Raw genomic sequence first — 27,512 nt, forward strand, 5'->3', positions numbered from 1 at the left:
GAGCCTGCACGCCTGGAGCGCACACTCTGCAACAAGAGAAATCAGTACAGGGAAAGGCCCACACACCATGACAAAGGCCCGGTGCAGCCAAAAATAAACTGATAAAAAAAAAAAGGATTGAGTAGCTCTGGTTATGTAAAAAGGTGGGGGTGGCATTCTAAGAGGGAGAAACGTATGCAAAGACGTGTCTGACGTGAGCACTTAGTGTATTCAGACAACGAAAAGGAGTGTAGGTAGATGGTGGTAGGGCACCAGTGGGAAGAGGCTAAGGACACAACGTCAGGGAAGCAAGGACCAGCCTGTGAACTGTGTTGGATGCCGTAGAGGTTTGTTTCCGAACATGGCCGCCTGCAGTCTCTTCCCTTGTTGGAGGCACGTGCTACTTACCCATCACAGAGGGAAGTCTGGGTCTCTGCACCTTGATTCTGGGCTGCCTTGATGGACAGCACAGAGAAGTGATGGTGTTTCAGTTCTAGGCACTGGCAGTTTGCTTCTTCTCCCCTGGGAACCCAACCATCATTCTGTGAAAGCCTCGTGGAGAGGCTGTATTCAACAGCCCTAAATTCCATCTTAATCGCCAGCTATGTGATTGCGTCATCTTGAATGTCCAGCCCAGCCAAACCTCTGATGACACCATCCCCAACCAACGTCTGTGCCCCTAAGTGCAGACCGCCTGACCACTGAGCTCTCAGAATGTTAACTGATAATAATAAATTGCCTCTTGCGTCTCTGAATTTGGGGTCGATCAGCTGTGCAGCAATAGATAAGTGGAACAGACGTCAAACAAATTGTCCCAGAAATCATCAGTGATGACTGCAGGTTGGTGACTTTAAAGAACGGATAAAAGAAAACCTGAAATGATGAGGTGGGCGGAGGATAAGCTGGCAGTCCTCTTGCTCTAGTGGGGAAGTTTCAATTACAGTAGCTGTTTCCCTCAATTTCCTTTGGTTCTGTCGCTACTGTATCACACATTTCCCTCCCCATGCTAATGTTCTAAGGAAACAGCGTGATACTCTAGAGAGAAGCCAGGCTTTGTAGTCAAGGGAGCTGCAGAAACAAATTCCACCGACGTCACTCGTGAGCTGAGAGATGGAGCAAGTTGCTTACTGAAGCAGACGGTTGGTCCCCTGCCCAGACGCCCTTTCTGGGACTAACCTACCCATGCCGAGATGCTAAGACTGTTGCCTTCCAGTTGATCTGGAGGACAGCCCTTGGCTGATGGGGGCTCATCTTATTCTGAAGTTACTGCCTCCCACACCCCCTCGGGGTGGCCCCAGCCAATGACTGACCGGTACAGGTGTACAGAAATCTTGCAGCTGAGTTGCGAGAGTTAGATAGCTCTGTGCCCCAAGCCTTCCCCTGCACCACGGACCAGGCTCAGGAAGTAAGCTTCCTGAGTTCGCAGCTTTTCTAGCTCTTTCCCCTTCTCCATCTTCCCCTCTCCACTCCCTTAAAGATTTTTTTTTTTTTTTAACTGAAGAAGACCCCCTCAGTAACTCTGTGCTCTGAATTCTGGTGCCAGGTTCTGCTTCTGGGAATCTCAACCTAAGAGACACACTCTCCCTTCTCTTCTCTTTTTCAAGCCCCTCTCTTCCAGAACTGGCTGAGATGACCTATTACTATGGCCTGGCACTTTATACACACCCAATGAATGCTAACAGATTTCTCCTCTCATCTTCCTCATTCGAACAGAGTAGACAGATGCGACGAAAGTTCTGGAAACCCAAAGTCCTCAAATGAGTTTTCCATAACTTTGTATAATTAGCTTTTTAGAAAAATAGGCAAGTGGGAGCACTGATTTATAAAAAATGGGGAGATGAAGGCCTACTTGGCGGAGCTGTGAGGATTAGCTGAAAAAAAGGCTCCTCTGTCCATGGAATTCTCCAGGCAAGAATACTGGAGTGGGTTGCCATTCCCTTCTCCAGGGGATTTTCTTGACCCAGGGATAGAATCTGGGTATCCTGCATTACAGACAGATTTTTCACTGTCTGAGCTCTCAGGGAAGCCCAAAGTAATGTCTGTGGACCTTAAATGAGATGTTTGGTACAGAGTAAGCACTCAGTGAGTGGAAGCCGCTGCCCTTGTATTTGACAAGCCATCGGGAGCCAGGCCAACCCTTGCTTTCCAGTCCCTGTGTCTGTGGCCAGCAGAGTGCCCAGCACAGAGAAGGCATCCCTGTGTTTGCCCAAGTCAACTGCAGTGAGTGTGGAAGGAACTGTACTTTGTAAAGATGAGCCGTTTCACAGTCCCTCTCCATGTGGGATTTGGGTCATAAACCCATGCTCAGTACTTCTCATCATCGTGGGCAGATTTCTCTGCCAGGATCACAGATACGCAGACTCATTTGCTTTGGTCGTTAACACAGTTTTATTATTGGCACACTTATCAGTAAAGCATACATAAAATACAGCTGTTTTATAACACACGAGCCACTGTGTCTTTACATGTATAGAGGAACATATTAATATGCGAATGGAAAAATTAGTTCTTTTATAAAGTTTCACATAAATACACTGGGATTGCCCCCAAAGAAAAGTCCCCATAAAAGAACCAGGTGAGGGCTTTACAAAATATTATACAGGAAATATACTATGAAAAGAAACAACAGTCAACTCAGATACACTAATAAAAAGAAACCCAGAAGTTTCAGATTTATTAAACTGCCCACAAAATTAATGGATTACATGGCTTGAAAATATTTGGATCAACAGCAATTTTACAGACGAATACATTCTCAAGGGGCCAGGTGCCTTTCTTTACGTAAAAATCTGCCTTGGTGTCTCTGATGACAAAAAGACATTTCTTGTTTCTGCACTCGGGCTCGATTGAACCAACTCGGGCTCGAGGACCAATTGACATTAGCTTGGCCATAAATTACCCTGCTGGGCCCTCTTCGCTGTTACCCAAAGAAAGAAAAGGTGAAGGAGAGAGAGAGAAAAAAAGGTACGTTTAAATTACTTTTCAAAAGCGGATTTTTTTTCCTTTTCTTTTTTTACTGAAACAAGAAACTCTCAGATGCAAGTCAAAAAGCAGAAAATATTTTACAATATTAAAAAGTCATCTGTAGTTGGATTCGGCATAGAATGAGATCCTGAGCACTGAGGGTTTACTGACAATATGGCCTTCGTTGGATGGTTGGATGCGGGGTTGGCGAAAGGAAATTAACAAACATGGCTCAAACTGAGCCAGGAGAAGCGCTAGCATTTGCTCTTGTTGTAGTCATGATCAGTGCCAGTATCTGTGTTACCTGCGAAGGCCTCCAGGGAGGGGTCATGGAAGTTTATTTGGAACGGTCCTCTCAATTTAAAATAAAAAAAAAAAAAGGAAGAAAGAAACTCAGATCATTGTGGTTTAGAAATGGGTATTTGCGTGGCAAAGGTTTAGCGTCTTGCTCCTTCCTCTCCTGCAAGTAAGGATCTGAAATAGTGAGCGTGACCCACGGGGGCTATGGACAGTGGGCTCTGGAGCCGGTCACTCCTACTGGGAAGCCTGGGGCGGGGGGTTCTCTGATTTGGTCTCTTGAGTGGCCGGAGGTTTACTGTTCCATGGGCTGCTGTTCCCCAGGGCGGGTGAATTGGTGAAGTCTTCCTCGTCGTCCATGCCGTTGGCCGCATCATACTGCGTGTTTTCTAATCTAGTGATTAGCCTTTCGTCCTCGTCCCCAAACTCACCTCCCATCAGAGTTGGCTCTCCTACCACCATCACATCCTGTGAACAGCAGCTGACATTATTACAGGGAACCTTGGGAGAGAGAAGCCCCTTAAAACACTAGCGGGAGAAGGCGCTGGGGGACCTGGGTCAGACACACCGTGTCCTGTACACCGGGGTCAAGTCTCAGTGTCGGGGGGGCCAAGACGCATATTGGATTTCTACAGGAAATAAACATCGCCTCCTGACGGGAAACAACCACGCGAGTTTATGTCCTTAGTGTGCAGCCTGACACCGGAGAACGAGCAATGCTAGCAATCTGCAGAAATAAAAAAATGGATTTTTCAAAATTAAAAAAATCCACGCTTTGCAACCTGCCGACACTGGGGACTCTTGAGAGGGCAGTGGGCGCTGTGCGAGGCCTCGGAAACGCCACCACTTTTACTGAGGGTCTCGGGGACGGCTTTGCCAACTACTGAGAATAGCGGCCAACGCCGGGGAGGAGGCGGTTCTGCCGCCTTCACGCAACTCATTCCAAACGGCATCTTCTCTGTCCCAAGGACGGTATACGTTTTAATTGAAGACAGATCTCTCTTTTTTCCTACTCAGCCAGGCCCTTTTATGCAGCCAACATCCTTGACATTCTGCTACTTAATTATGGTAATTAATTTAGGTAAAGTTTTCGATAAAAACAATGTTCACACTGATTTGACAATTTGCATAGCTAATTAAGTCATTAGCAAAAACCTGCTGATTGCCAACAAGCCCTGAATTTACCATCTGTTATTCCATGGTGCCTGTCACCTATCCCCACACAGGCAACCCCACCACCAATCTGGGCAGTAAAGAGAACTAGTCTGTCCAGCTGGTGCCATTAAAGGAAGATGAAGAGAACTAATGATAATTATATCGATGAAGCTGGTCATCATCAGAGATGGAAGTGTGCAAGAAGAATCCATCTAATCACTCCTTTAAGTACAAACTGTCCTTCCATGCAAATAAGGAAGGCACCTCCTAGAGCTGGGAGCTTGGCAGAGGCCACTGCTGCAGAGGCTTGAGGACAGGGGAGAGAAAGCCTACCCAAGGCATGGCTCTGGCCTCCGTATTCCAAGGGGGCCCTATGGGCCCAGTGGCTGACCTGGGCATGGCACAGGGCATCCGTCAGGTGGATCCTGCTCTGCTAACTCTGAGCAACAATCTACTTAAGAGTGCCTGACTGCCCTCGACTTCAGCTGAAGCTGAAACATCAGGGCCAGCCAGATGCTTTTGGAGATGTAAGTAAGCATTTGCTGATGCAGGCACGAATTTGCCTTGACAACTGGGCAAACGCTCTTTCCACTGGGGCAAGAGAGGCTGCCTGGGGCAGTCTATGAGTGGAACACTGCCTGTGGTCAGGAGAAAGGTCCAGCTGTCCCTCCAGGACCCTTCTCAAATTTTGAAGGTGCCCACTGAACTAATCCCTCCATGACCATCCGGTTTGTTTTGGAATGGAAAACCTTGTTTGTCTGATAGATCGATTCCCCTCAAATTAGAGGGAAGATAATCAATAGGTTTCACAATATGTTTTCAGACTAATCACTCTTGTGAGTTGATAACAAGGATGTTAAAGAGAAATGTCCCAGATGAAGTAAATGGCTCAAAGGTGACCTGAGTAGACTCAGCCATCGAGGTGCTGGCAGGGTATTCAACTGTGAGTCCCTAAGAACATCCTTATGATGCCACCAGGAGCTAGATGTTACACCGATTTCTAAGAGCCTCACAAGGACTCTTGAAATGAGATGTAAAACAGACACAGACTTCGAGTGTCAAGAAAGCCGATGGGACGTTAAATGGAATGGGGCTTCCACCCGACCCCTTTGGGTGTTGGGGATACCAAAACGGCCCCTTCATTGCAGGCCCTCAGGAGACTGTGCTTACAGTCAGGAGCAAAGGCAGGAGGCAAGGCCAGGTTAAGATGTGGCAGAGCGCCACACGAGGGTGAATCCCAGCTCGTGACCTGTGTGCAGTGCCGTTTGAAGGGCAGGGAAAACACATGCATTCGGTGTCACAGGGCAGGAGAAGAATGTTAGAACCGACGCGTGGGTCTGCATTAGTATTGTGAGTCCAAGGTCAGCGAGAGAGGCTGGGGGAATGGGAGGAAGTAAGCATAATTTGGAAACAGAAGAAGCCGATTTAAACGTGATATTAGCCAAGAAGTTCCCAACACTCCAGATGCCTTCACTGTGTCAGCAAACAACAGCCATTCCAGAAAAGTCCTCCGAAAATAGTGATTTGAATCTCTTCAAATGGGGCTCATACAGGCTCATAGTATGTTTGGGGTATCTTTGTTCCAGGAACAACTGGAAAAGATGCCCAGGCATAGATATTTTTGAGTATCTGAAATTTCAGAGAGATGCCACGTTTGCCTTACTGATTATAAAACATATCTTTAGCCAGATGCATAATTGTGGGTGTACGTATGTGAGTGTGTGTGCACACGTGTGCACGTGTGAGTGATGACTAGATGGCAAGTTATAATTAAACAGATGTGTGCTAAGGACTTTGTATGCACCTAGAGGCTTGAGGACAGTTACACAGTTATGCACAGGACTCTAGCTGGCTCTGCTAAACCTCCAGGCTAGCACATGGGTTCTCCACTCAGGTGGGCTTGACTTGCTATCTTCACAAAATGAATGGAGACATAAGGCACGTTTTGCGTGCATGCTCAGTCACTTCACTTGTGTCTGACTCTTTGCAACCCCATGGACTAGAGCCCACCAGGCTCCTCTGTCCATGGGATTCTCCAGGCAAGAATACTGGACTGGGTTGCCATGCCCACCTCCAGGGGATCTTCCCAACCCAGGGATCAAAGCTTCATCTCTCTTGTTTCCTGCATTGTCACCTGAGTTCTTTACCACTAGCACGACCTGGGAAGCCCAATGCACATTTGGGGCTTCTTCTAAGGGGGTGTGTGGCATCGTTTTCCCCACACCCCCACATCTTTAAAAATCCCCCCAACCCCACATCATTCAACATCCACAGTGAGAGCTGAACTTCCTGCCTTGTCTTGTGGGACCCCCCAAGGCGATATGGGTTCACCTGAGAGTAACCCGTGTGGTCTCCACTCCCCATGAGGCAGACCCCTCTGCTCCTTGCTGGAGACCCTGGGATGCCACCAGCTGGTGCCCGTGTTACCTCTTCTCCCTAAGCCCCCGAGCAAGGACCACCAACCTCTGAGGACGGGGAGGGACTCCTTTCAGGGCCCCTCAATGCTTCTCCTTAAACTGGCCAGCAGGGGTCACTGCTGTGGACTGACACAGGTCTCCATCCCTCCCAGGGTTGAGGCTGCGGTTCAGGGTCGCTCCTAGCCCCTGCTCATGGAGTGAGAAGCAGAAGCCGAGCATTAAACCTGAGCCCTTGCTGGACATACACGCTGCCGTCCGGCGCTGGGCGGACCACAGCCGTGGCCGTGGTAACACGCCCCCCTGTCCGTGCCTTCAGACAGGGCAGCTAAGGCCAACAAGTGGCATTTCTAGTTAAACAGGAATGGGGTGTGGGTGATTCAGGACACACAAAAGATGTGATCCTTACAAGCCAGTCAGTGCTTATCATCTGACATCCAACCAGCCGGGGGACCTGCAGAAATGGACATGTTTGCCTAACCTGGATGACTTCCCTGTTTCTCTCAGCCATTTGTAAGTTTCACTTAATGAAAACATCCTTCATTGCACGGTGAGGATACTGCTAACATTCTTCTTGCACTTTCTAATGGTGCCTTGCTCTTGTCCAAAGGGTCTTAACTCATTAAAGACCCACTCAACACAGGCATCTTCCAGCAAAATGCAATGGTTGGTTGGGAGGACAAGAATGTAATGGAGTAGGAAAAGTTAGATGCTCTTTAAAAAAAATTGCAATGCTTCTGACGAGGCCAGGTATGTGAAAATACACGGACAGGTAGCTGCTGTTCTGTACCCATGGCAGACATCACTAATAGATGGCCTACCATGCCCAGTTCAGGCTCGGAATCTTTCTGGACACTCTACCCTGTGAGTTGACCCCAGGAGACTGAGTTGGCAGGAGAGAAGCAACCTCTTCATCATCCCTCCTTTCTACAGTGAGCTCGTCAATGACGGAGTTTGGGCGTCTTTTGGTCTTGTTTTTTTTTTTTTTTTTAATTTGTATCTTGGGATTATCACCGCCTGGTGTAGTATAGGGCACACAATAGGAGCTCAGAAAATGCTTGATGAACCGCTCTGAATTCTTGCAGTCCCTGTGCCTTTAAGTAGCTACGCCAGAGTTCCAGAAATCTCTGGAATGTACTTTCAATTGTTTGTGGAAATTAACAACCTTTAGTTTCTAAAACTCTTGGATTAAATGAATGAATAGGCTACTTGTGTATGCTTTGGGGGCTGGTTTATTTACACCTGGCCATTTTTTTTTCTCTGCATTTTCCATTTAACTAAGCAGCAGTGGGTATAACTTATTGGCACCTTAATAAGAAGACTGCTTTTCTCCTTTGATTTCCACCCCCCTCACTCTTCAGGGATGATAGCCCAGTTAAAAACAGAGGTGGCTCTGGTATTATCTAAAGACTGAAATTCCTAATGCTCTTAAAATTAAAATGACACCTATCCCACAGGCTGGCCACTCTCTCATGACCCTTTCTTTTCAATGTACTGGGGAATGGCAACCGTACCCTCTGTCTGTGGAGGACAGGAGGAGAGGCCAGGTAATTCTCCAATACACTGATGGGGTTGGGTTTAGCCGAAGAGAACTGACCAATGGGACGTGGGGGCAAGTGGGTGGGGGGACAGATTTGAAAGCCACACTTAGAAGTAAGCAGAGAACCTTCTGGAAAGGATGGTCCACTCTCACATGGACAGGAGACACAGCAGGATCAGAACCTGAAGAAGAAGGACCACAGCCCAAGAGGGGAGACGAGTGAGGAAGAGGGGAAAGGTAAAAAAAAAAAAAAAAAAAAACTGCATTGGAGGTGGAGGGAGCCTACGAGAAAGGACACACTCTCAAAGACACAGGATCCAGAGGGCGCCTCTGAGGCACCACGAGAATCCCCGGGTTGGAAGGAAGGACAGTCGAGAGCCTGCTGGGGTGATGTACCAAGGGCCGCAGAGAAGGAAAACCCACAGGCCACTGAAGAGGCAAGACGTGCTTCAAGGAACGTGAGAACTTATCAGTAAAAGCGATAAGTGGTCTAATTCTGGGATGAGGAATTCAGTGTCCAGAAGGAATCAGGAAAAAGGGAGAGGACTGGGGAAGAAATCAAGAGGAGAGGAAGAAAGGTCCTATCTGCCAGGTTTGCCCTTCTGGGGACACCTTCGGCTTTCAGTCTCAGAGTTCAAAGAAGCCCCCTTCTGAGCGGCCCATTTCCTTTGTCAAGACCCAGAACTGAGAGAAAAGGGTCAAGACGTCAAGAGAGTTCAGAGCAAACCTGGGGCTGAACCTCCCTCTAAGCTAATGAAACAAGGAAAGAGAAATCCAGTGAGCTTCACTGGCCTTGAGTTAATTACCTGAGTCTTAAAATAAGAGGAGATGCCCACGTCTCGGGGTGGGGGGGCGGTTTGGGGACAATCAAATGACAATCTGGAGTCTGAGTGCCCGGAGCTAGCTTTCCAGTGGAACACAGGGTCCCAGCGATGGTGCCCAGAGCCCCTTATCTGCCACCAGGCTCATCGCTCAGTGATATTTTAATTAAACCTTAGGTGACATATCTCCTGTCTGCGACTCTGATGGCATTTTCATTCCTGTCCCGCTGCAGCACAGACTCTGTGTATTGCTTTCTAGTTGCCAGTTTGCAGGGGCTGGTTTTCAGGACAGAGACCTCCCCCTTCCTCCCAATTCCTGTCCCTGCCTTCCCCTTCCCCCACCCCACCTCCCACCCCGCCGGGCCCAGAAGGTCTTTGCAGCTAAGAGTCTTTTCCGTGGGCCCCCCTGGAATTGGGAGACGGTAAAGGCAGGAATTGCAGCCTAAAAGGAAAGCGAGACTTACAGGTACCTGACTGGACAGACTCAGGTTGGCGGCCGTGGTCTTCTTCTTGCTGCTGGTGCTGTTGGCGGCGTTCCCCGCGCTGCTGTTGGAGGTGCTGCTCGTGGAGTTTTTCCTTTTCCTCCGTTTGGTTGTCGGTTGCCTTGTGGGTTCTGCTGCAATATGGAGAATGCAAGGAGGATCAGTTCCCGGGCGACCCACCAGGGTCCCTCCAGTGACGCCGCTTTTGTAAACTGGAAAGAGTAGACTATTGACATTTTTTCCCCGTTTCTTTTAACTTGACAAAACCCAAAAGGAGAAAACCGATGGTCGAGTTTTAGCATGAAATGATGGAAACTCTTCTTCAACGTGCCTATAAAGCGATTTGCATTTGATTGCTCTTTCTGATTTCATCTCTGTGCCGTGCGCTCAGTCGTGTCCCACTCTTTGCACATGCACTGTAGCCCGCCAGGCTCCTCTGTCCCTGGGATTCTCCAGGCAAGAACACTAAAGTGAGTTGCCATTTCCTACCCCAGGGGGTCTTTCTGCCCCAGGGATTGAACCTGAGTCTCCCTCTTCTGCGTTGGCAGGTGGACTCTTTACCGCCAGCACCACCTTGGAAGCCCCTCTATATGTCTGGACTCTATCAGTAAGTCTTAGGGGTGAGTTATACCACTATCACAATTTGAATTTAAAATATTATTACCATTATGAATTTTGAGAAAAATATTTTATGGTCTACCTTCTTTTTATAATAAAAAGAGAGCTCTGAGAATCTGCCTGCAGTGCAGGAGACCTGGGTTTGATCCCTGGGTTGGAAAGATCCTCTGGAGAAGGAAATGGCAACCCACTCCAGTATTCTGGCCTGCAGAATTCCATGGAATGTACAGTCCATAGGGTTGCAAAGAGTTGGACACGACTGAGCGACTTTCAAACTATTCACATTGAGATTCCTAGGGAGCCTCCAAGGCCTGAGAAAAGTGTGTTTGCGTGTGTATGTGTGTGTGCACACACACATGTGTGCACTCAGTTGTGTCTGAGCCTTTGTGACCCTTGGGCTGCAGCCCACCAGGCTCCTCTGGAATTTTCCAGAATACTGGAATACTGGAGTGGGTTGCTATTTCCTACTCCAGGGATCTTCCCCATCAGGAGATGAAACTTGTAACTCTTGCATTGGCGGGTGGATTCTTTACCACTAGCAGCGCCACCTGTATGAATTTAGTTAAATTAGGGACCCAGTGAGTAACAGCAGCACCTACTGGCCAAGTGTCATATTGCAGCCAAGGTCTATTACACCTTGAAATAAATGCTGGAGTAAAAAGAAATGTCCATTCAACCAGCCATTGATGTGGAACTTATGGATTCCCAAGCTCAGGAGAAATGCCCATGCATGGTTTGCACCCAGGTGTGTAAAGGATGCAACTAACTTGAAAATTCCTGGGGGGAAATGTCTTAATATGCTATAATCAATATATTAATGAAAGGAAACTAGACCTCTTCCAGAAGGTTTAGAAATAGAAAAAAACAATTTTTTTTTGAACCTGAAGGATGAGGCAAGATCTTATTGGAAGTGTACAGACTTATGGAAATGTGTAGTAAGAAGAATTTCACTTATTTATTATGCATCATGAGCATGACTCAATATTTTCATATTCCTGAAATTTTCAGTCATTATTTCATATTCATAGCAACTCTATTAGTTAGGTGCTATATAATCTTTGTTTTGAGAATGAGAAACTTCCAGAAGCCTGTTCCAGGCACTTACTAAATGAATTGGAAATGGTATGTAAGAGCTAACCCTATTCTAGGTCCAACCCTGATGGGAAGAAGGTAAGCTAGGGCTGTATTGGAACTAAGTGAGGTGACCTTTGGCATTTTCTTGCTGCTTCTATTGGACGATGGGGCGAGTTTGTTTTAAGGCTCATTTCAAAGACTACTGGGTCCATCATGTTATTCCTGACTTTTGATGAAGAAGTAGAAGGTTTCTATTTATACACTATTTTTTCTTTCATAAATATTTTCGTCTTAATGTCTGAAGATATTCATCAACAGAGGCCTAACATCCCTATCCATGGAGAGTTATGGTGCTTATTCTGAAGGTTATGGAAACGGGAAACAGAATTGTTCCAACTTAGGCAGCTGGAGGTGAGTTGAGTGGTTCAGTCTAAAGTTAAGCGAATACCCCAGTTTCCCCTGACCAGCGTCTTCTTCCTCTGACTTGAAATCTGCTGCTTTTTATATAAAAAAAAATTGTATTTTTTAATGGAATTTTGGGAAAATATGCCTAAAATGTTGGCTCTGTGTTGCTCCTACTTCCTGGACGTAGCTGTAGGAATGCAGTCATGTACTGAAGACATAAAAACTTACTGTGACAGAGGTCTCCACTGATTAGCCTTGCACTAACTCTGGCAAGCTCTACTTTAAATCTCAGGCCTATTATATCAAATGGGAATAACAAGAAATATCTCACACCTCACAATAACCCTCGCGAAGATTCAATAAAAAAAGAAAGAAAGGTCTGAGAGACTGTGATTTGTGACTGTTTTCATACAGTGCTGCAAGCAGAGTGGCTTGACCAGTGCCTGGCATCTTGTAGGGGCTCAATAAATAGTTGTTGAGTTAATGACTGAATTACTGTATAATACATGAATTATGGGGCTTCCCTGGTGGCTCAGATGGTAAAGAATCTGCCTGCAATGCAGGAGACCCCTGTTCAGTCCCTGGGTCAGGAAGATCCCCTGGAGAAGGGAAAGGCAACCCACTCCAGTATTCTTGCCTGGAGAATTCCATGGACGGGGGAGCCTGGCGGGTGACAGTCCAAGGGGTCTCAAAGAGTTAGAGATGACTGAATGACTCACACACACACACACACACACACACACACACACACGTCATATGGGTTATATGTGCATACATCAGGAAATAGAAGTTTTCAAGATCTGTAGTAAGTGAAATTTTTCCCCCATAAAACCCTATTGATATTGAAAGAGAAAATAAGGCCAATTTAAGCACATTTGATATCTTTGAAAAATAATGTTCTAAATGTTGAAAATTCCCCTAAGATGGGGATGCAACTGTTCTATGTAAAGTAATGCTCATTTTCCCAGCTTTCTAAACATGTACTTGATTATATTGACTATATCCTCTTTATTTAAAACCCCTGGCCAATTACCAGTGGAAGGTGACCATTATATTTCATGATTCAGAAAGCTATGTGCCTCATGTTAATAATTACTCTTCATAAAAACAATTTTTAGCGAATGGATACATTTTGCTTTTATGATCAATGAGGCTCAGCACACGCCTGGGAGTGAAATGTATTAGATAGAAAGACAATTAATGATGACTTGAAGCAGTAATTTCAGAGCCCCAGCAGGAGACTACAGTATCTAAACTGCATCCTAGGGAAGTGAGAGAAACGGGGTCTTTTATGTATTCTTTTCATGATCAGAGTACCCTTTGATATTATGTATCTTTAAAAATAGGGCAAAACTTTCTCCCTCCTTCCTTCCCTTTTTTCTTCCATCTATTCCTTCCCCCCTCCCTCCCTTCCTTTTTTTTTCTCTTCTGCCTATCCCCCCATTCTTCCTTTCTTCTTCCGTGTCCCCCTTTCTTTTAGTAATTTCTGCTGCTGCTGCTGCTAAGTCACTTCAGTCGTGTCCGACTCTGTGTGACTCCATAGATGGCAGCCCACCAGGCTCCACCATCCCTGGGATTCTCCAGGCAACAGCACTGGAATGGGTTGCCATTTCCTTCTCCAGTGCATGAAAGAAAAAAGTGAAAGTGAAGTCGCTCAGTCGTGTCCGACTCTTCGCGACGCCATGGACTGTAGCCTACCAGGCTCCTCCGTCCATGGGATTTTCCAGGCAAGAGTACTGGAGTGGCGTGCCATTGCCTTCTCAGTAGTAATTTCTACCATTTCTCAAAGGACAAAGAAAACTAAAGTAAGCCATCAGTGGTCACCAGTCTTGTCCAGGGGAACGACCACTGGCCTGGGAGATAGTGAACCTTGATTCTCATCTTGGCTTTATCGACATCTTCTCAGTAACATTAAAGAAATCAATTTCCTTCTGTGAGTTTCAGGTCCTCCTAAATCTAGCAAGTGAGGAGACTGTGGAGCATGGCCATCACATAGAGGAAGGATGCTTGCCCTTCACCAACTCAGTGTCTTTGGATCCAACACCAGGGTCAGAACATCCCTTATAAATTACTTTGCCTGATACGTTTATAATCACTCCCTTTTCCTATCCCTTCATCCCCAGAAGAAGCCTCGGTAAAAGCACGTAGATGGAGAGTGAAGAGTGAAGTCGTACCTGGCGGTGCCACCATCCGCTGCCACTTCTGAAACAAGCAGGTCTTCAGGCAGTCCCGCGGACTGAGGTTGTAAGTTTTATGTCTGGACATCAGTTCTTGCATTGGCTCCAGTATTACACACAACTGCAAGGAGTTCAAAGACAGGTGTTTCACTACTTGATAATATTATTTGCAATAAATAATATTAACAGTCAGAATCCATTTCGAAGCTTAAAGACACTTTTCTTCCCTCCTGCCCCCTCCAACACCATTTAAAATTTTTTTTCCGTATAAGTATGGAGGAAAAGAAATATTACCAACACTTGATAATGCTCACTCTCTTTACTATCATTTATAATATCATATTACAGCTGAGTGTGATTCATACACACACACACACACACATTTCCCCACATATTCTATACTGATGGTTGGGTGGATATACGCAGTACTATTCTGAAATGACATGATTTTCTCGGGTTAAAGAAAAAAGCTCTTTCATATTAGCACAGCATGCTCAGATTTCTACTCTAGCTTCTGTTGTTTTTCCAGTTTGCATAACCACACACTGTGAGTTACAATGGCAGTTTATGTAGATTTTGTGGCAGTGAAGGCATCATTCAAGCATTTGAGAACAAAGTGGTAACTTCAGGTATGTTTTTTAATCCTAATTTTTATAAAAAACCGTGATGAACATGACTTCATCTTTATCCATGGACTCTTTTGTATTTTACACAAGATGTGAAAATTGGTAATGTATACTCCCACATATATTCAGTGTGGAGTTTTTGCTTTGGTCCTATACGTAGTCACCCTTCTTGCTTCCTTTAGTTAGACCTTTCAGCTCTACTGCAGTCCAAGACATCTGATGACAAAGATTAATGAAAGAAACAAGAAGGTAAATCCAGTTAGGATTGCCCTGGGCTTTTCTGAATTCCTTCTCAGCTGGAAGCTTATCAGAACACTGCTGCACTGAGAAAGCTGTTGCTAAGAAGGCAAAGACCACAACCTGGAAGACGCATCCAATGCTGTTGCAACAATAGCAATATGAACATTGGCAATGCACCTGTGCATGCATGCTAAGTCGCTTCGGTCGTGTTCGACTCTTCATGACCCCAAGGACTGCAGCCCGCCAGGCTCCTCTGTCCATGGGATTCTCCAGGCAAGAATACTGCAGTGGGTTGCCATGCCCTCCTCCAGGGGATCTTTCCCACCCAGGGATTGAATCTGCAGCTCTTGCATCTCCTGCACTGGCAGGCAGGTTCTTTAGTACTAGTGCCACCCAGAAAGCCCTGGCAATGTACCTACCTGTGTGAAAAGACATCATTTTATTATGAAAGACAGATATTCAATCTCTGCCTTCATCCGCCCATCTTTTTTACTACCCCTTTCCCTTCTGCCCTGTCTCATCTGAGTATTTCCCTAGAGGCCACACTTCTTATTGCCCACTGGGTTCCCTCAACCTGGAATTCTTCCCTCCTCTCTTCCTGGTTTATGCCCACTCATCCTTGAAGGCAGAATCCCTTCTTCTGTTACGTCTTCCTCCCCAGGACTGTGCACTTCTTCCCATGTGGGCTGAGCTGAATACCTCTCCAGCTCTCCATAAGCACACAGCTCTTTCTGCTCTATGAACATATTTACATTTTGTAACCACAGCTTCCAAGTCTCTTCTCCACTCGACTTTGAACTCTTTGAATGCTGAAATGAGACTGTGCCTTTTGTCTCTGTGTTCCTAGACTTGGCTCAAATGAATGGATGTATTGAAAGAGTGTTTCTCAGAAAGACTGGAGGACCTTTCTATGCCAATGTTCCTCAAAGTCTAAGGCACACTTCTATCAAAATCAGATGAGTTGATTGTTAAAAATGCAGGAAGGCTCTGCCCTTTCTGTTTTATTGATTCTGGAGGTGGGTCCCTGAATCTGCATTTAAAAAAAAGCATTCCCTCATCTAATTCTGATGATAAGTATTACCCAAAGCTGAGAGCACTGCCCTGCAAATGCTGGGTTTTAGCAGAGATAAATACAGAAGCAAGCCGTGCACAGATCTCCAAGGGTTTTCTGCTCAAATTTCCTTCTCTTTTCACCGCCCCCTCCCCACTTTCCCTCTTCTCAAGTCTAAGCATGATAATAAAAATTGTCATCATCTAGAAAAATACCTTAGCCCTTCCTAGCTATCAATGATCTAAGCCAAAACCATTAACCCCACTCAAGGGCCAACTGTAATCTCCTTGCATTTGCAGTTTCTTCAGGAAAAGAGACTAAGATTTCAAAGCTTGAGCGACACAGGTACAGTGTGATTCAAAGAGTCAAAGTCACTAGTGCATCAGGCTGCAAAGTAATGAGATCTGGGTGAGTTCCGATCCATCTTCAATTTGCCTATCTTCTTGTTTACTTGAGAGTCCTTTTTGAAAACTTTTTGAAACAACAGACTGGTTCCAAATTGGGACAGGAGTACATCAAGGCTGTATATTGTCACCCTGCTTATTTAACTTATATGCAGAGTACATCATGAGAAATGCCGGGCTGGATGAAGCACAAGCTGGAATCAAGATTGCCAGGAGAAATATCAATAACCTCAGATATGTAGATGACACCACACTTATGGCAAAAAGTGAAGAAGAACTAAAGAGCCTCTTGATGAAAGTCAAAGAGGAGAGTGAAAATGTTGACTTAAAACACAACATTCAAAAAACCAAGATCATGGCTTCTGGTCCCATCACTTCATGGCAAATATATGGGAAAACAATGGAAACAGTAAGAAACTTTATTTTCTTGGGCTCCAAAATCACTGCAGATGGTGACTGTAGTCATGAAATTAAAAGACACTTGCTTCTTGGAAGAAAAGTTATGACCAACCTAAACAGCATATTAAAAAGCAGAGACATTACTTTGCCAACAAAGGTCCATCTAGTCAAAGGTATGGTTTGTCCAGTAGTCATGTATAGATGTGAGAGTTGGACTATAAAGAAAGCTTAGCGCTGAAGAATTGATACTTTTGAACTGTAGTGTTGAAGACTGTTGAGAGTCCCTTGGACTACAAAGAGGTCAAACCGGTCCATCCTAAAGGAAATCAGTCCTGAATATTCATTGGAGGGACTGACGCTGAGGCTGAAACTCCAATACTTTGACCACCTGATGGAAAGAACTGACTCATTGGAGAAAACTCTGATGCTGGGAAAGATTGGAGGGAGGAGAAGGGGACGACAGAGGATGAGATGTTTAGATGGCATCACCGACTCGATGGACATGAATTTGAGCAAGCTCCAAGAGTTGGTGATGGACAAGGAGGCCTGATGTGCTGCAGTCCATAGGGTCACAAAGAGTCAGACATGACTGAGTGACTGAACTGAACTGAACTTAACACTTAAAATGTTAATAAAGAAAAACCTGTGAAAGAGGGAGGGTTCCTATAATTTAAGTCCATATTTCAGTGTGTTTTCCTCTATTAAGAATTCTTTACTGGAAATCAAAATATGTGTGCAAATTACAGACACTCTCAGGTCTTCCCTTGTCATTCATAGCAAACACAGTGGAAGGTTCCACATCCTCTCTCCACACAGAGATAAGACTGCATTATCCATCAAAGAACTACTATTAGCTTCAGACAGGGTCAGAAGATATTTGGATCTATTATTAAGCTAAAACAGTTAAGAAAAGCTTTCAGAGAAATTCTAAGGACTGGGGAAACTTTTTCTTTTAATTAAAAAATGTTGTAAAGATTTTAAAACCATTTCCTTGTGGTCAGTTCCCATTCTCGAGAAACTGATTTACAGTGGTTATAAAATTTCATGCATGGAGTGGAACAAACATGGACTTAAAAACGGAGAGGTTCAGCTGTAATCTTATCCTTGGCTGAAACATGTGATAATGCTGGCACTCGGTTTCATCTGTAAAACCATACATATCTCGGATATTTGAAAAAGTTGAGATGATATGCCTTGACACGTAAGTTCAACAAACAGTAGATATTATGATCATATATTAACAAGCACAGCACACATTGCAAACAAAGCACATTTCTATTACGTTAAATCAACAATTTATTGAGTTTCCTCCTAAATTTCAGGCACTCTGCTTAGGACGTAACTATGAGAATGACTGGAGAAGGCAATGACCCCTCACTCCAATACTCTTGCCTGGAAAATCCCATGGACAGAGGAGCCTGGTAGGCTGCAGTCCATGGGGTCGTTAAGCGTAGGACATGACTGAAGCGACAGCAGCAGCAGCAGCATGAGAATAATACAATCTCGGTCCCCAAAATTCAGTCCCTTGAAAATGATTTTTAGTATATTAAGAACACTGTCCTATGTTTGCACTTCAAGCTGCTTAGAAAATCACATCTTCCTGAAGCAGATAGTTTCATGATTACAAATTAGATGGCAAATATTTTTATTATATGACCAGTTACCTATCTGGGCCTAGAATGGGTTGTCAGCGTTGAACATGCTAAGAAATGGCAGAGTTGCATTTATCGTGAGAACTCAAGAGCTCATTTTCTCTTTCTTTTCCCCACTTTCCTCCTGGGTTTTTGGGCAACACTTCTTTCAGGTGCTAATCCTCAGGATTTATCCCTTCCCCTTTCATGTAAAAATATCTTCCCATCGCTGTAACTCACCCCAAAGGAATTTGCATCTCTGAATACTAATCAGGAATTCCCAAAGCCATTTTTCTTCTAGCGGAGGAGTACCAGGCTGGAGAGGCAGCGCGCACCGCCCCTTATTCATGTATGCAAATGAGCCTCCCGCTCTGGGAGCCAAGCGGCGCCTCTGCCCGGCTGCGTGCTGTAGGTGGCAGAACTAACTCAGACAAAAGCCTCCCTCTCAGGCAGCAAGCCAGTGCATCTTGGCAACAGCAGAATCCTGAGGCCTTATGGAATGAGATCGGGAAGATGGTTCGTTGAGTAGGTTGCGGCAGTCACTCGCTAAATCCTTCCGGAGCCAGGATTCCTATTCTCCTTGAGGTCTCAGACCCCCTTGAGGATCTGGTGAAGGCTATGCAGCCCGTCTTCCAAATTTTGCACAAAATATTTGGAGGTTTATAAACTCTCTTATATTCCCATCCATTGTCTGTAGGTAAAGAGTCCCCTGTTAGTAATATACACTTAGAGACTATATAAGAGACTATACAAGAAGAGACAGATTTCAAAGGTGCCTTTGCCCCCACCTTCCACACACACACACACACACACACACACACACACCACTCCAACCTCAAATGCATATTAATGGAACTGAGCAGAATAGCAAAGAATTCTCTGATTTTAAAGAACAACGTTATCTGCCAAGTTGTGTCTGCTATAACGTTCCCAGTCCCGGTCCCTCTGCTTGGAAAGGAAAAATTCAGACAATGACATTTGCAACACTGCATTAGCCTGCCTGAGTCTGGTCTCCACCTGCGCGGCTGCTGGAGGGGTGAAAGGATCTAAAATAGAAGCAGAGGCTAGGAAACTGAGACTCGACCCCAGCGCTCAGAAGAAGGCAACTTAAGAGCAGAGAGACTAGTTTCCCCTACGGAGATGACATAAACTGACTTCCTGACCAATGAACGGCCACCCAGAATCTACCTCCATCCTCGAGCCAATGAACTTGTGCCTGGGATGCTGGCGACACCCCTGCCTCCTTTGCACTCCTTGTCCACAAACACAGCCCGCCTCAAACCCTTAACCGATTTGCTGGAGCTGGCTACAGCATACCGCTCCCTAGTTGCAGTTTCTCTGCTATTCCTGAATGCACTCAATTTCTGGTCTTTTGAGCTTGCCTCAGTTTACCTCTTTTTTGTTTTTTTAAGGTTTCTCGAGGATATCAGGGGAAACCCAGGACATTGTGTGAGGGAACAGGAATCAGCAAGGCCTGAGATCTCTCTGAACAGGAAGCCCTCAAACTGGTATTCATTGCTTGGTCCAGTTAAGATCCCAAAGAAAACCACTGGCCAGCCTGGCAAAGCTCTGAGGATGGCTTGGGCAGACTTAGAGAGAGTTTTAGGCTGGGCTTGAGCCCTCGATGCTTCCAATTTCATTTTCTGGGATTATGGCCACAACGATGACTTGCTGAGGGAATGAATGAATGGGTGGATGGATGAAAGAATGTTGAACAGATATCGTGGCCAGATTTATAGCAAAGAGTCATTTGCTAGTGCCAGACAAATTAGGCATTGTCCTCTCGGCTTAGAGGTGATGAATTTGTCCATTTAATAGAAAACTGATTGCCCTGTCTGTGCAGAATGCTTTGCACATGTATACATGCATATATGCAATTACTACACGTCCTGGCTGAGCCAGGTGACCTTAGCTCAGCCCCAGACCCCTGCCTTTTCATAGTAACAAAGAGCCTAGCAAATCTTGACAGCATGCCATTTTGTTCTGTTTAAATATAACAGTTCTCCCAGAGAAATTTGATTCTCTTTATCTGTACATAACTATACACCCATACTCTTTCTTTTTGCTTATCTCATGATCTGAACCTGGGAATGGGTGGTGCTTATTGAGTTAAAAAATGAAATGAAATATTAGTCACTCAGTCATGTTGGACTCTTTGCAACCCCAATACTGTAGCCCACCAGGCTCCTCCATCCATGGGATTCTCTAGGCAAGAATACTGGAGTGGGTTGCTATTCCCTTCTCTAGGGGGATCTTCCTGACCCAGGGACTGAACCAGGGTCTCCTGCACTGCAGGGAGATTCTTTACCGTCTGAGCCACCAGGGAATCCCTGGTGAGTTGGCGCTGGCTTAAAAAGCTGATACCTTGGGATTGGCCTTTGGCTAACTCCCAAAGATGGGTCCTGACCACCAACATTTTAATTCAGTCTTTCTGGATGATGGATGACATGCTCTGAGCTTGAACCACCCACTCTTCATATATAGGTTCATCCAGGATCATGGTGATCACAGCAGCTCAGGCCATTGCTCATGTTGTTCTTGCCTTGAAGACCTTCTTCCCTCCTTCTCAGTCGTCTTAATGGGATATTGGCAAGCTGCAGCCAGTGGGTTTACTGTGACCAAGCCTTTGTATTGTCCTGAGCTGCTTCTATGTTGCAACATCACAGCTGAATAAGTACAACAGAGCCTATGTGACCCATAAACTCCCCAAATATGTGCTATCTGGCCATTCACAGAAAGGTTGCTAACTTCTGTCCTAAACCAATGCCACTCAAAGGAGGTGCTGTGTCCTCGAAGGGATAAGCAGCTCGAGGCAGAGCATAACTCAGCGCATTGCTTCCTTCATTAAGAAAGTCGTGTGTCAAAAAGTAAGTCAGATGAACTAAACAATGTATTTAATAAGGTGGTCGATTCACATTCTAGAGCGAGCTCCTCCTTCTGGTGTGGATCACTAAGAGTTTGCAGTTTGGCCCTGGTGGGCAAACCATAGTTGATTCACACAGTATGACTATTAAGGTTCTCCAAGGTCCAGCCCAGAGCTAATATCTGTCTCTGACCATCCTCACTCGCAAAGGACTCTTACATCTGCAGCACTTATTACTAATCTGTGTACATCCCGGAGTTTATATTTGCATTGGGAATTTTCCTGTCTTGTGGATTTTTTTCATTGCCTCATCTCTAGCAAGCCCTATTCTACTTTTCTCTCCCTTTTATTTAACACGGTATGAGGTATACTCAAATATTTGTTGAGTCACACCTTAATAATCACCGTGGAGTATCTAACCTATGTCTGTCTCTGGAGTATGTACCTGCCATATATTATATCATTAACCCTCACCACTTCCTGCTCCACTTTAACAGGTGAGAAAACTCCAAGGCTCAAAGCCATTAAGTCACTCTTGATATTAAAGAGTGTGATTCTTATAATGTATCCAAGCTTATATAACCATCTGAAGGGTAGAAAAGAGGCTCATGGTCAAGTCTGCCTGACTCCAGCCCTGCCCTCTTAACTCCTTACCGCTCTGCTGTCCACCTCTCTGACTACGAATGGCCTAAGTCTCTGCCAAGATACCAAGTTCCAAGGCTTTCTCTGTCTTTTATGTTGTTCCTTGTTATTGTGCAAGGAATAATGCACATAGAGAGGTGCGTCTATACGGAGACGAGGGTGATACAGAGGGGTGCAGGCTTTGGCGCCAGATTCATATGGATTCAAACCCACGTGTCTGCCATTTACTACTAGCTGTGTGTTCTTGGCCAAGAATTTCAGCCTCTCTGAACTGCAGTTTCCTCATCTGTAAAATGGGGACACTGACGCTTATCTCTGAAGATTTGTAAGAATACATGTAAATCCTTAATGCAATGCCTAGACTGAGGTCGGTACTCAAAAGATGGAAATTGACATTATGATAAATACTGGCTGCATCTATGGTGCAGTCCCACTAAGCCAACAGATCAATGTGTGATGTGACTGGTTAGCTAGTTGGGGAAGTAAATCACCTTGTTTCCCTGAGACTTAGGGGCTCCAGATGCTCCAAGGGATGGTAATCAGGCCAATGGTACATGGAAATTTAGTAGCTAATGTCTCTGATAATTGGGCTTCCCTGGTGGCTTAGACAGTAAAGAATCTATCTGCAATGCAGGAGACTTGGGTTCAATTCCTGGGTCTGGAAGATGCCCTGGAGAAGGGAATGGCTACCCACTCCAGGATGCTTAGGGCATCCCTGGTGACTCAGATGGTAAAGAATCTGCCTGCAGTGCAGGAGACCCAGGGCTCTGATAATAACCCATTTTTAGCAATAAATACAAAATGTTCAAATCCACAGACCAGAGTCCTTTATTTCTTTTCTGTTTCCCCCAGTAACTTACTCTTCTGGGTAACTCTGAATTAGAAAAATATCAGTGGATGGGGGAGGGCTGGTTAAGAACAAGTTCTTATCTAAGGGTGAAGGAGCCTCTCCTAATTAAGAAACACAGCACAAAAAGAGATCTCATATAAACAATAGAAAAAAATATAACTTACAGAATCTAGAAGGAAACAAAACAAGCGGATAATTCCCCTAGAAACAGATAAGAATGAATAACAGGTACCCACAGGAGTAAAACCCGCTCTGCCTTCAAGGATGAAAACCAGGGGAGAGGGGGGAAAGGCTTTCCCTGAGAAGCTGCGCAATTCCAGAACATCAGATTATGATTCGGGTTTATTTCCTGATAGGATTAAAGGTAGATTGATTGTCAAATTCAAAACATCCTCTCTCTTTTTATCTGAAGATTCAACCAGGGGAGCCTTTGCCTTTTCTCAATTGTTTTGCAAATTGATTACTCAGGGAAGTTATCACGTCCCTTCGCCAGAGATGGGCACCTGTCTGCACGCTCTGCTCCGTCAGCAGAGGGGGTGCAGCGGACCCCGTCCGGTCGTGGAGGGATGGGAGGGACGGTCCTCTGCCGGAGCAAGGACTCACGCATGCGCATTTCAGAATCTGTGCCTTGACCTCAATTTTGAGGCCACGAGGAACGTTGCCTCTACGTGACGACGGAGGCCACTGGTTTTCTGACCCACCAGGGGAGAAGCGCTGGGTTATTTTCCTGAGCTTCAGAGCCACGCTCAGGGCTGGTTTCTGCTGTAGCAGTCAGGCCCATGATGAGATGGACCAAGATTTTGAATGTTTATTCTCTTTCCTTCGGACCCATGGACTGAATGCCCCCGCCCCGTCATTCGGCACAGGCACCCCTTCCGCGTTGCTCAGGTCATTTGTCTTCTTGTCCTTAGATCCACCCCTTCCTCCCTGCTCTCCTGCAGAGGACAGACCCCTGCATATTATTTCCCAGCTGCTTTTATCAACTGGCCTCGGGTGAGGTTGGGCCAGTTGAAGGAACCAGGGCAGACTAGGGGGAAGTGGGTTGAGCTATTTGAGTGGGGCTGCCATAACCAGGGAAGGCAAACGGGGTGGCTTGAAACAACTGAAACTTATTCCTTCTCGGTTCTGGAGGGCGGAAGTCTGAAATCAAGGTGCTAGCAGGGCTGTGCTCCCTCTGAGCTTTCTAGGGAAGAAGCTCTCCTCGCATCTTCCACCTTCCGCTGGCCCTGGCTAGCCTCGGTGCTCTTCAGCTTCAGGTTGCATCACCGCAACCTCTGCTTCTGTCTTCGCCTCGCCTTCCCCCACCTTGTGTCTCTGTGTTCTTTCTTCTCCTTACAAAGGCAGTAGTCGGGTTTCCAAACAGGCACATCCTGAGGTTGGAGATAAACATGGATATTGGAGGAACAGCACTCACAGTATGGCACGGGTAAAGGTAAGTAAGGGTGTTTCTTTGTCCTTTCTGTGGTTCAGATGGCCTCTCCAGCAGCTGTCACCAAGGTCCACGATGGTCCCAACTTCTACCAGGTGGCCTGCCAGGAAGCCTCTTGCCTTTCTTCCCAGGAGGGCAGTAAATAGACTCAACGGCTGCCTCATCTTCCCCTGGTGGCTTTTCTAGCTCTAACACTTCTATCAATAGCTTGCCGTATTATATCTCTATTAAATTGCCTGCCGTGAGTTTTGTTTTTTTGGATAGACTCCGATTGGCGTTCATGGTTTGTCAGACATTAGGCCATGTCTAAAAGGTGTGTTCTTGCCTGGAAAATTCCATGGACAGAGGAGCCTGGTGGGCTGCAGTCCGCGGGGCCCCTGAGTGGAACATGGCTAAGTGACTGAGCACAGAAAGGTGTGTGGAAGCGTCCTGGGTTAGGGGCTAGGCACACAGCTGTGTCTCTGGTTCAAATGGCAGCTACTTAGTAGTTGGATGACCTTGGGTGGGTTACTTAAGCTCTTGGTGTTTGAACTTCTCCATCGGCAAAGTCAGGGTAACAGTGGTATCTAATGGTATCTGATTAGCATGTTAGGAGAAACAAGAAAATCCACATAAATTGTGTCCCTAGGTTCTAACATATGGAAAGTGTTCTCTATACATGTTTATTATGATGGGGCTGATCACCAATCTGTGAGGCAGGGGCTTCATGGAAGACATCTGGAAACTTGTCAGAACACACCTAGTAAAATTTAATGGGCGCTCCCTGCTCAGTATATTAGGCTGGCCGAAAAGTTTGTTTGGGTTTCTCTGTACTGTCTTACAGAAAAACTTGAACAGACTTTTTGGCCAGCTCAGTGTATACACATATATACACACAGGTTAATTATTAGATCTTGGTGATACACGGATGTTTAAAACACTCAGTCCGCATGCCTCTCCTATAAATAACCTGCTTTGACCTCTGAGCCTTTGCCACACATATCATATTCATGCGTTCCAGCTCTAAATCTGAGAGCACAGGAGCTGGAATATTTCCAAAGGAAAAAGATGGCACCAGCCTGGAACTACCCTATGATCATTAATAAATATCTAATGAGTGGTGTCGGTTACCTAGAGGGCTCTGAGCAAAATTTAGGTACATTTTAAAAAATTCTTGCTGAGCAATTATTGTGCCCTCAGATGAACCAGGGGGCCTCCCAGGTGGCTCAGTAGAATCACCTGCCAATGCAGGAGACTTTCCCTGCATCAGAAAGATGTCCTGGAGAAGGAAATGGCAACCCACTCCAATATTCTTGTCAGGAGAATTCCATGGACAGAGGAGCCTGGTGGGCTACTGTCCACGGGGTCACAAAGAGTAGGACATGACTGAGTAACTGAACATGTACACATACACACAAGCCCTGAAAATAAAGGTCAGCAGCTCAGAATTCCTCTAAGAGCCTCTTTATTGTCTGTCCCTGCATTAGGGTTCCCCAGAAAAAGACACAGAAGACACTAACAGGAGATAAGGGTGAGTGTGTGCATGTATTTTAAGGAACTGGCTCACGTGACTGTGGTGGTTAGCAAGTCTGAAATCCATAGTTTCCAGAGCTGAAATCTTAGGCAGTAGTTAGAGCTTCAGTCTCGAGATGGAATTCCCTCTTCTCCAGGAAACCGCAGTTTTGTTTTTAAGAACTTCGACTGATTGGATGGAGCTCACCCAACAGTAATGTATTTCACTTAAAGTCACCTGAGGGCAGCTGTCGTTCAGTCGCTAAGCTGTGTCAGACCCTTTGTGACCCCGTGGACTGCAGCACGTCAGGCTTCCCTGTCCTTCGCTATCTCCTGGAGCCTGCTCAGACTCATGTCGATTGAGACAGTGATGCCATCCAACCATCTCACCCTCTTGCCCCCTCCTCCTCCTTCAGTCTGAGGGCTAGATGATCACCAATGCCAACCAGACGCAAATAACTTTACAGCAAGCCCTAGATTAGCCTTTGATTAAAAACTGGTACCCTAGCTAACCTGAGCTGAAATGTGACCCCTTCAAATTCCTACATTGACATCTTAACCCCCACTGTGACTATATTTGGAGATAGGGCTTTAGGAGGTCAATAAGGTTCAATGAGCTCATAAGAGCGGGGTTCAAAACGGACATATTGGTGGCCTTGTAAGAGAAGGAAGAGACATCACGGATATCTTTCTCTCTCCACGTCCACCATGGACAATAAAGTAAGAGAAGTCCTCTGCAAACCAGGAAGAGAGCTCTCAGCAGAAAGGGAACCCTGCCAGACCTTGATCTTGGGCTTCCCAGATTCTAGAACTGTAAGAGAATAGATTTCTATTGTTTAAACCACGTAGTCTGTGGTATTTTGTTAAGGCAGCGTGACGGTCTTAGGTCTGCCTGAAAGACACAGAGAACTGTCATAGCCTCCCCACTACCCTGCAAGAAGTGGAGACCTGGGAAAAGATAAAATAAAAATCATTTTATTTAAAAAAATAATACCCAGTACCAAGCGATGAGTGTAATGTCTGTGGATGGAATGACTCCTTGAATCCATGAATACCATTGAATGAAAAACAAAAAGGCAATCAGATATGAGAAAATGAGTCAGATAATTTTTTAGTCTATTTTTTATCAGAGTGCAGAAGCCCCAAAATGTGTTAGTTTCTGCTGTACAGCAAAGCGAATCAGCTACGTGCAAACTTATCTCCCCTCTTTTTTGGATTTCCTTCCCATTTATGTCTCCACAGAGCACTGAGTTCCCTGAGCGATCCAGCAGGTTCTCATCAGTCATCTATTTTATACACAGTGTCAGCAGTGTATCTATGGGTCAGATCTTGCTTCATCCACTTGGTAGTTATAGTAACCGGGGTACCAGGGATGTGGTAGTGAAACAGCAAATACAGCCTCCCTCCCTGGAAGCTTACTGTCTCGATGGGAGACAGATGATAAACAGGAATCCCAAACGGGCTGCATATTATAGAGGAGAGGGACAGGTGACACCAGGAAAGGTTGCCAGGAGGCACTAATATTTAAGTTGAGGAGAGTCAGGAGCCAGCCAAGTGAGAGAGAATGCAGCCAGGACAAGGTGAGCATCTGAGGCTGAGGGAATGCACATGGGAATGCACGAGAGGACACGGAATCAGAGACCGCGGAACGGCGGCATCTGGGCTGACACGTGTGAGCTGCAGTGCAGAGGCAGGCAGGGCCCAGACTCGTCAAGGCCCCAGGTTCCGCCCCACAGACAAGCCGGGACGGGCAACTGATGTGGCCTCCACGAATGCCACTTGGCTGAACCCTGAACCACGACACGGTAAACATCACGCTGTTCTTTCACCCGCGATTCCTGAGCCTGAGGAGGGCCTCATCGACGTTGGGATGTGGCTGGTAAAACAAAAGCACCAAATGTCCCCAGAGGGAATCACTGGCTGCTCGGGCTCCAGGCAGTGGAGACTGCCCGCGCCCCAA

General features: G+C 45.8%; 1 protein-coding gene across 7 annotated transcripts in view; it reads right to left on the minus strand.

Annotated features, from left to right (window-relative positions):
- Positions 1-2,367: 2,367 nt before the first annotated feature.
- The window catches only part of LDB2 (LIM domain binding 2), a 460,701-nt gene continuing 435,556 nt past the window's right edge, over positions 2,368-27,512 (minus strand). The window contains exons 6-8 of one of the 7 annotated variants that reach the window (XM_068974832.1): positions 13,924-14,047; positions 9,641-9,783; positions 2,368-3,708 (exon numbers count right to left, since the gene is read on the minus strand). In XM_068974832.1, coding sequence (XP_068830933.1) covers positions 3,478-3,708; positions 9,641-9,783; positions 13,924-14,047 — 498 coding nt within the window. In that variant the 3' untranslated portion in view covers positions 2,368-3,477. Of the gene's footprint in view, positions 3,968-6,443; positions 6,999-9,634; positions 9,787-13,923; positions 14,048-27,512 lie in introns of those variants that run through there. The other 6 variants (XM_068974830.1, XM_068974831.1, XM_068974829.1 and 3 more) reach the window with 6 other exon arrangements.

The sequence above is a fragment of the Capricornis sumatraensis genome, chromosome 7 (assembly GCF_032405125.1).
Source record: "Capricornis sumatraensis isolate serow.1 chromosome 7, serow.2, whole genome shotgun sequence".
NCBI lineage: Eukaryota > Metazoa > Chordata > Mammalia > Artiodactyla > Bovidae > Capricornis > Capricornis sumatraensis.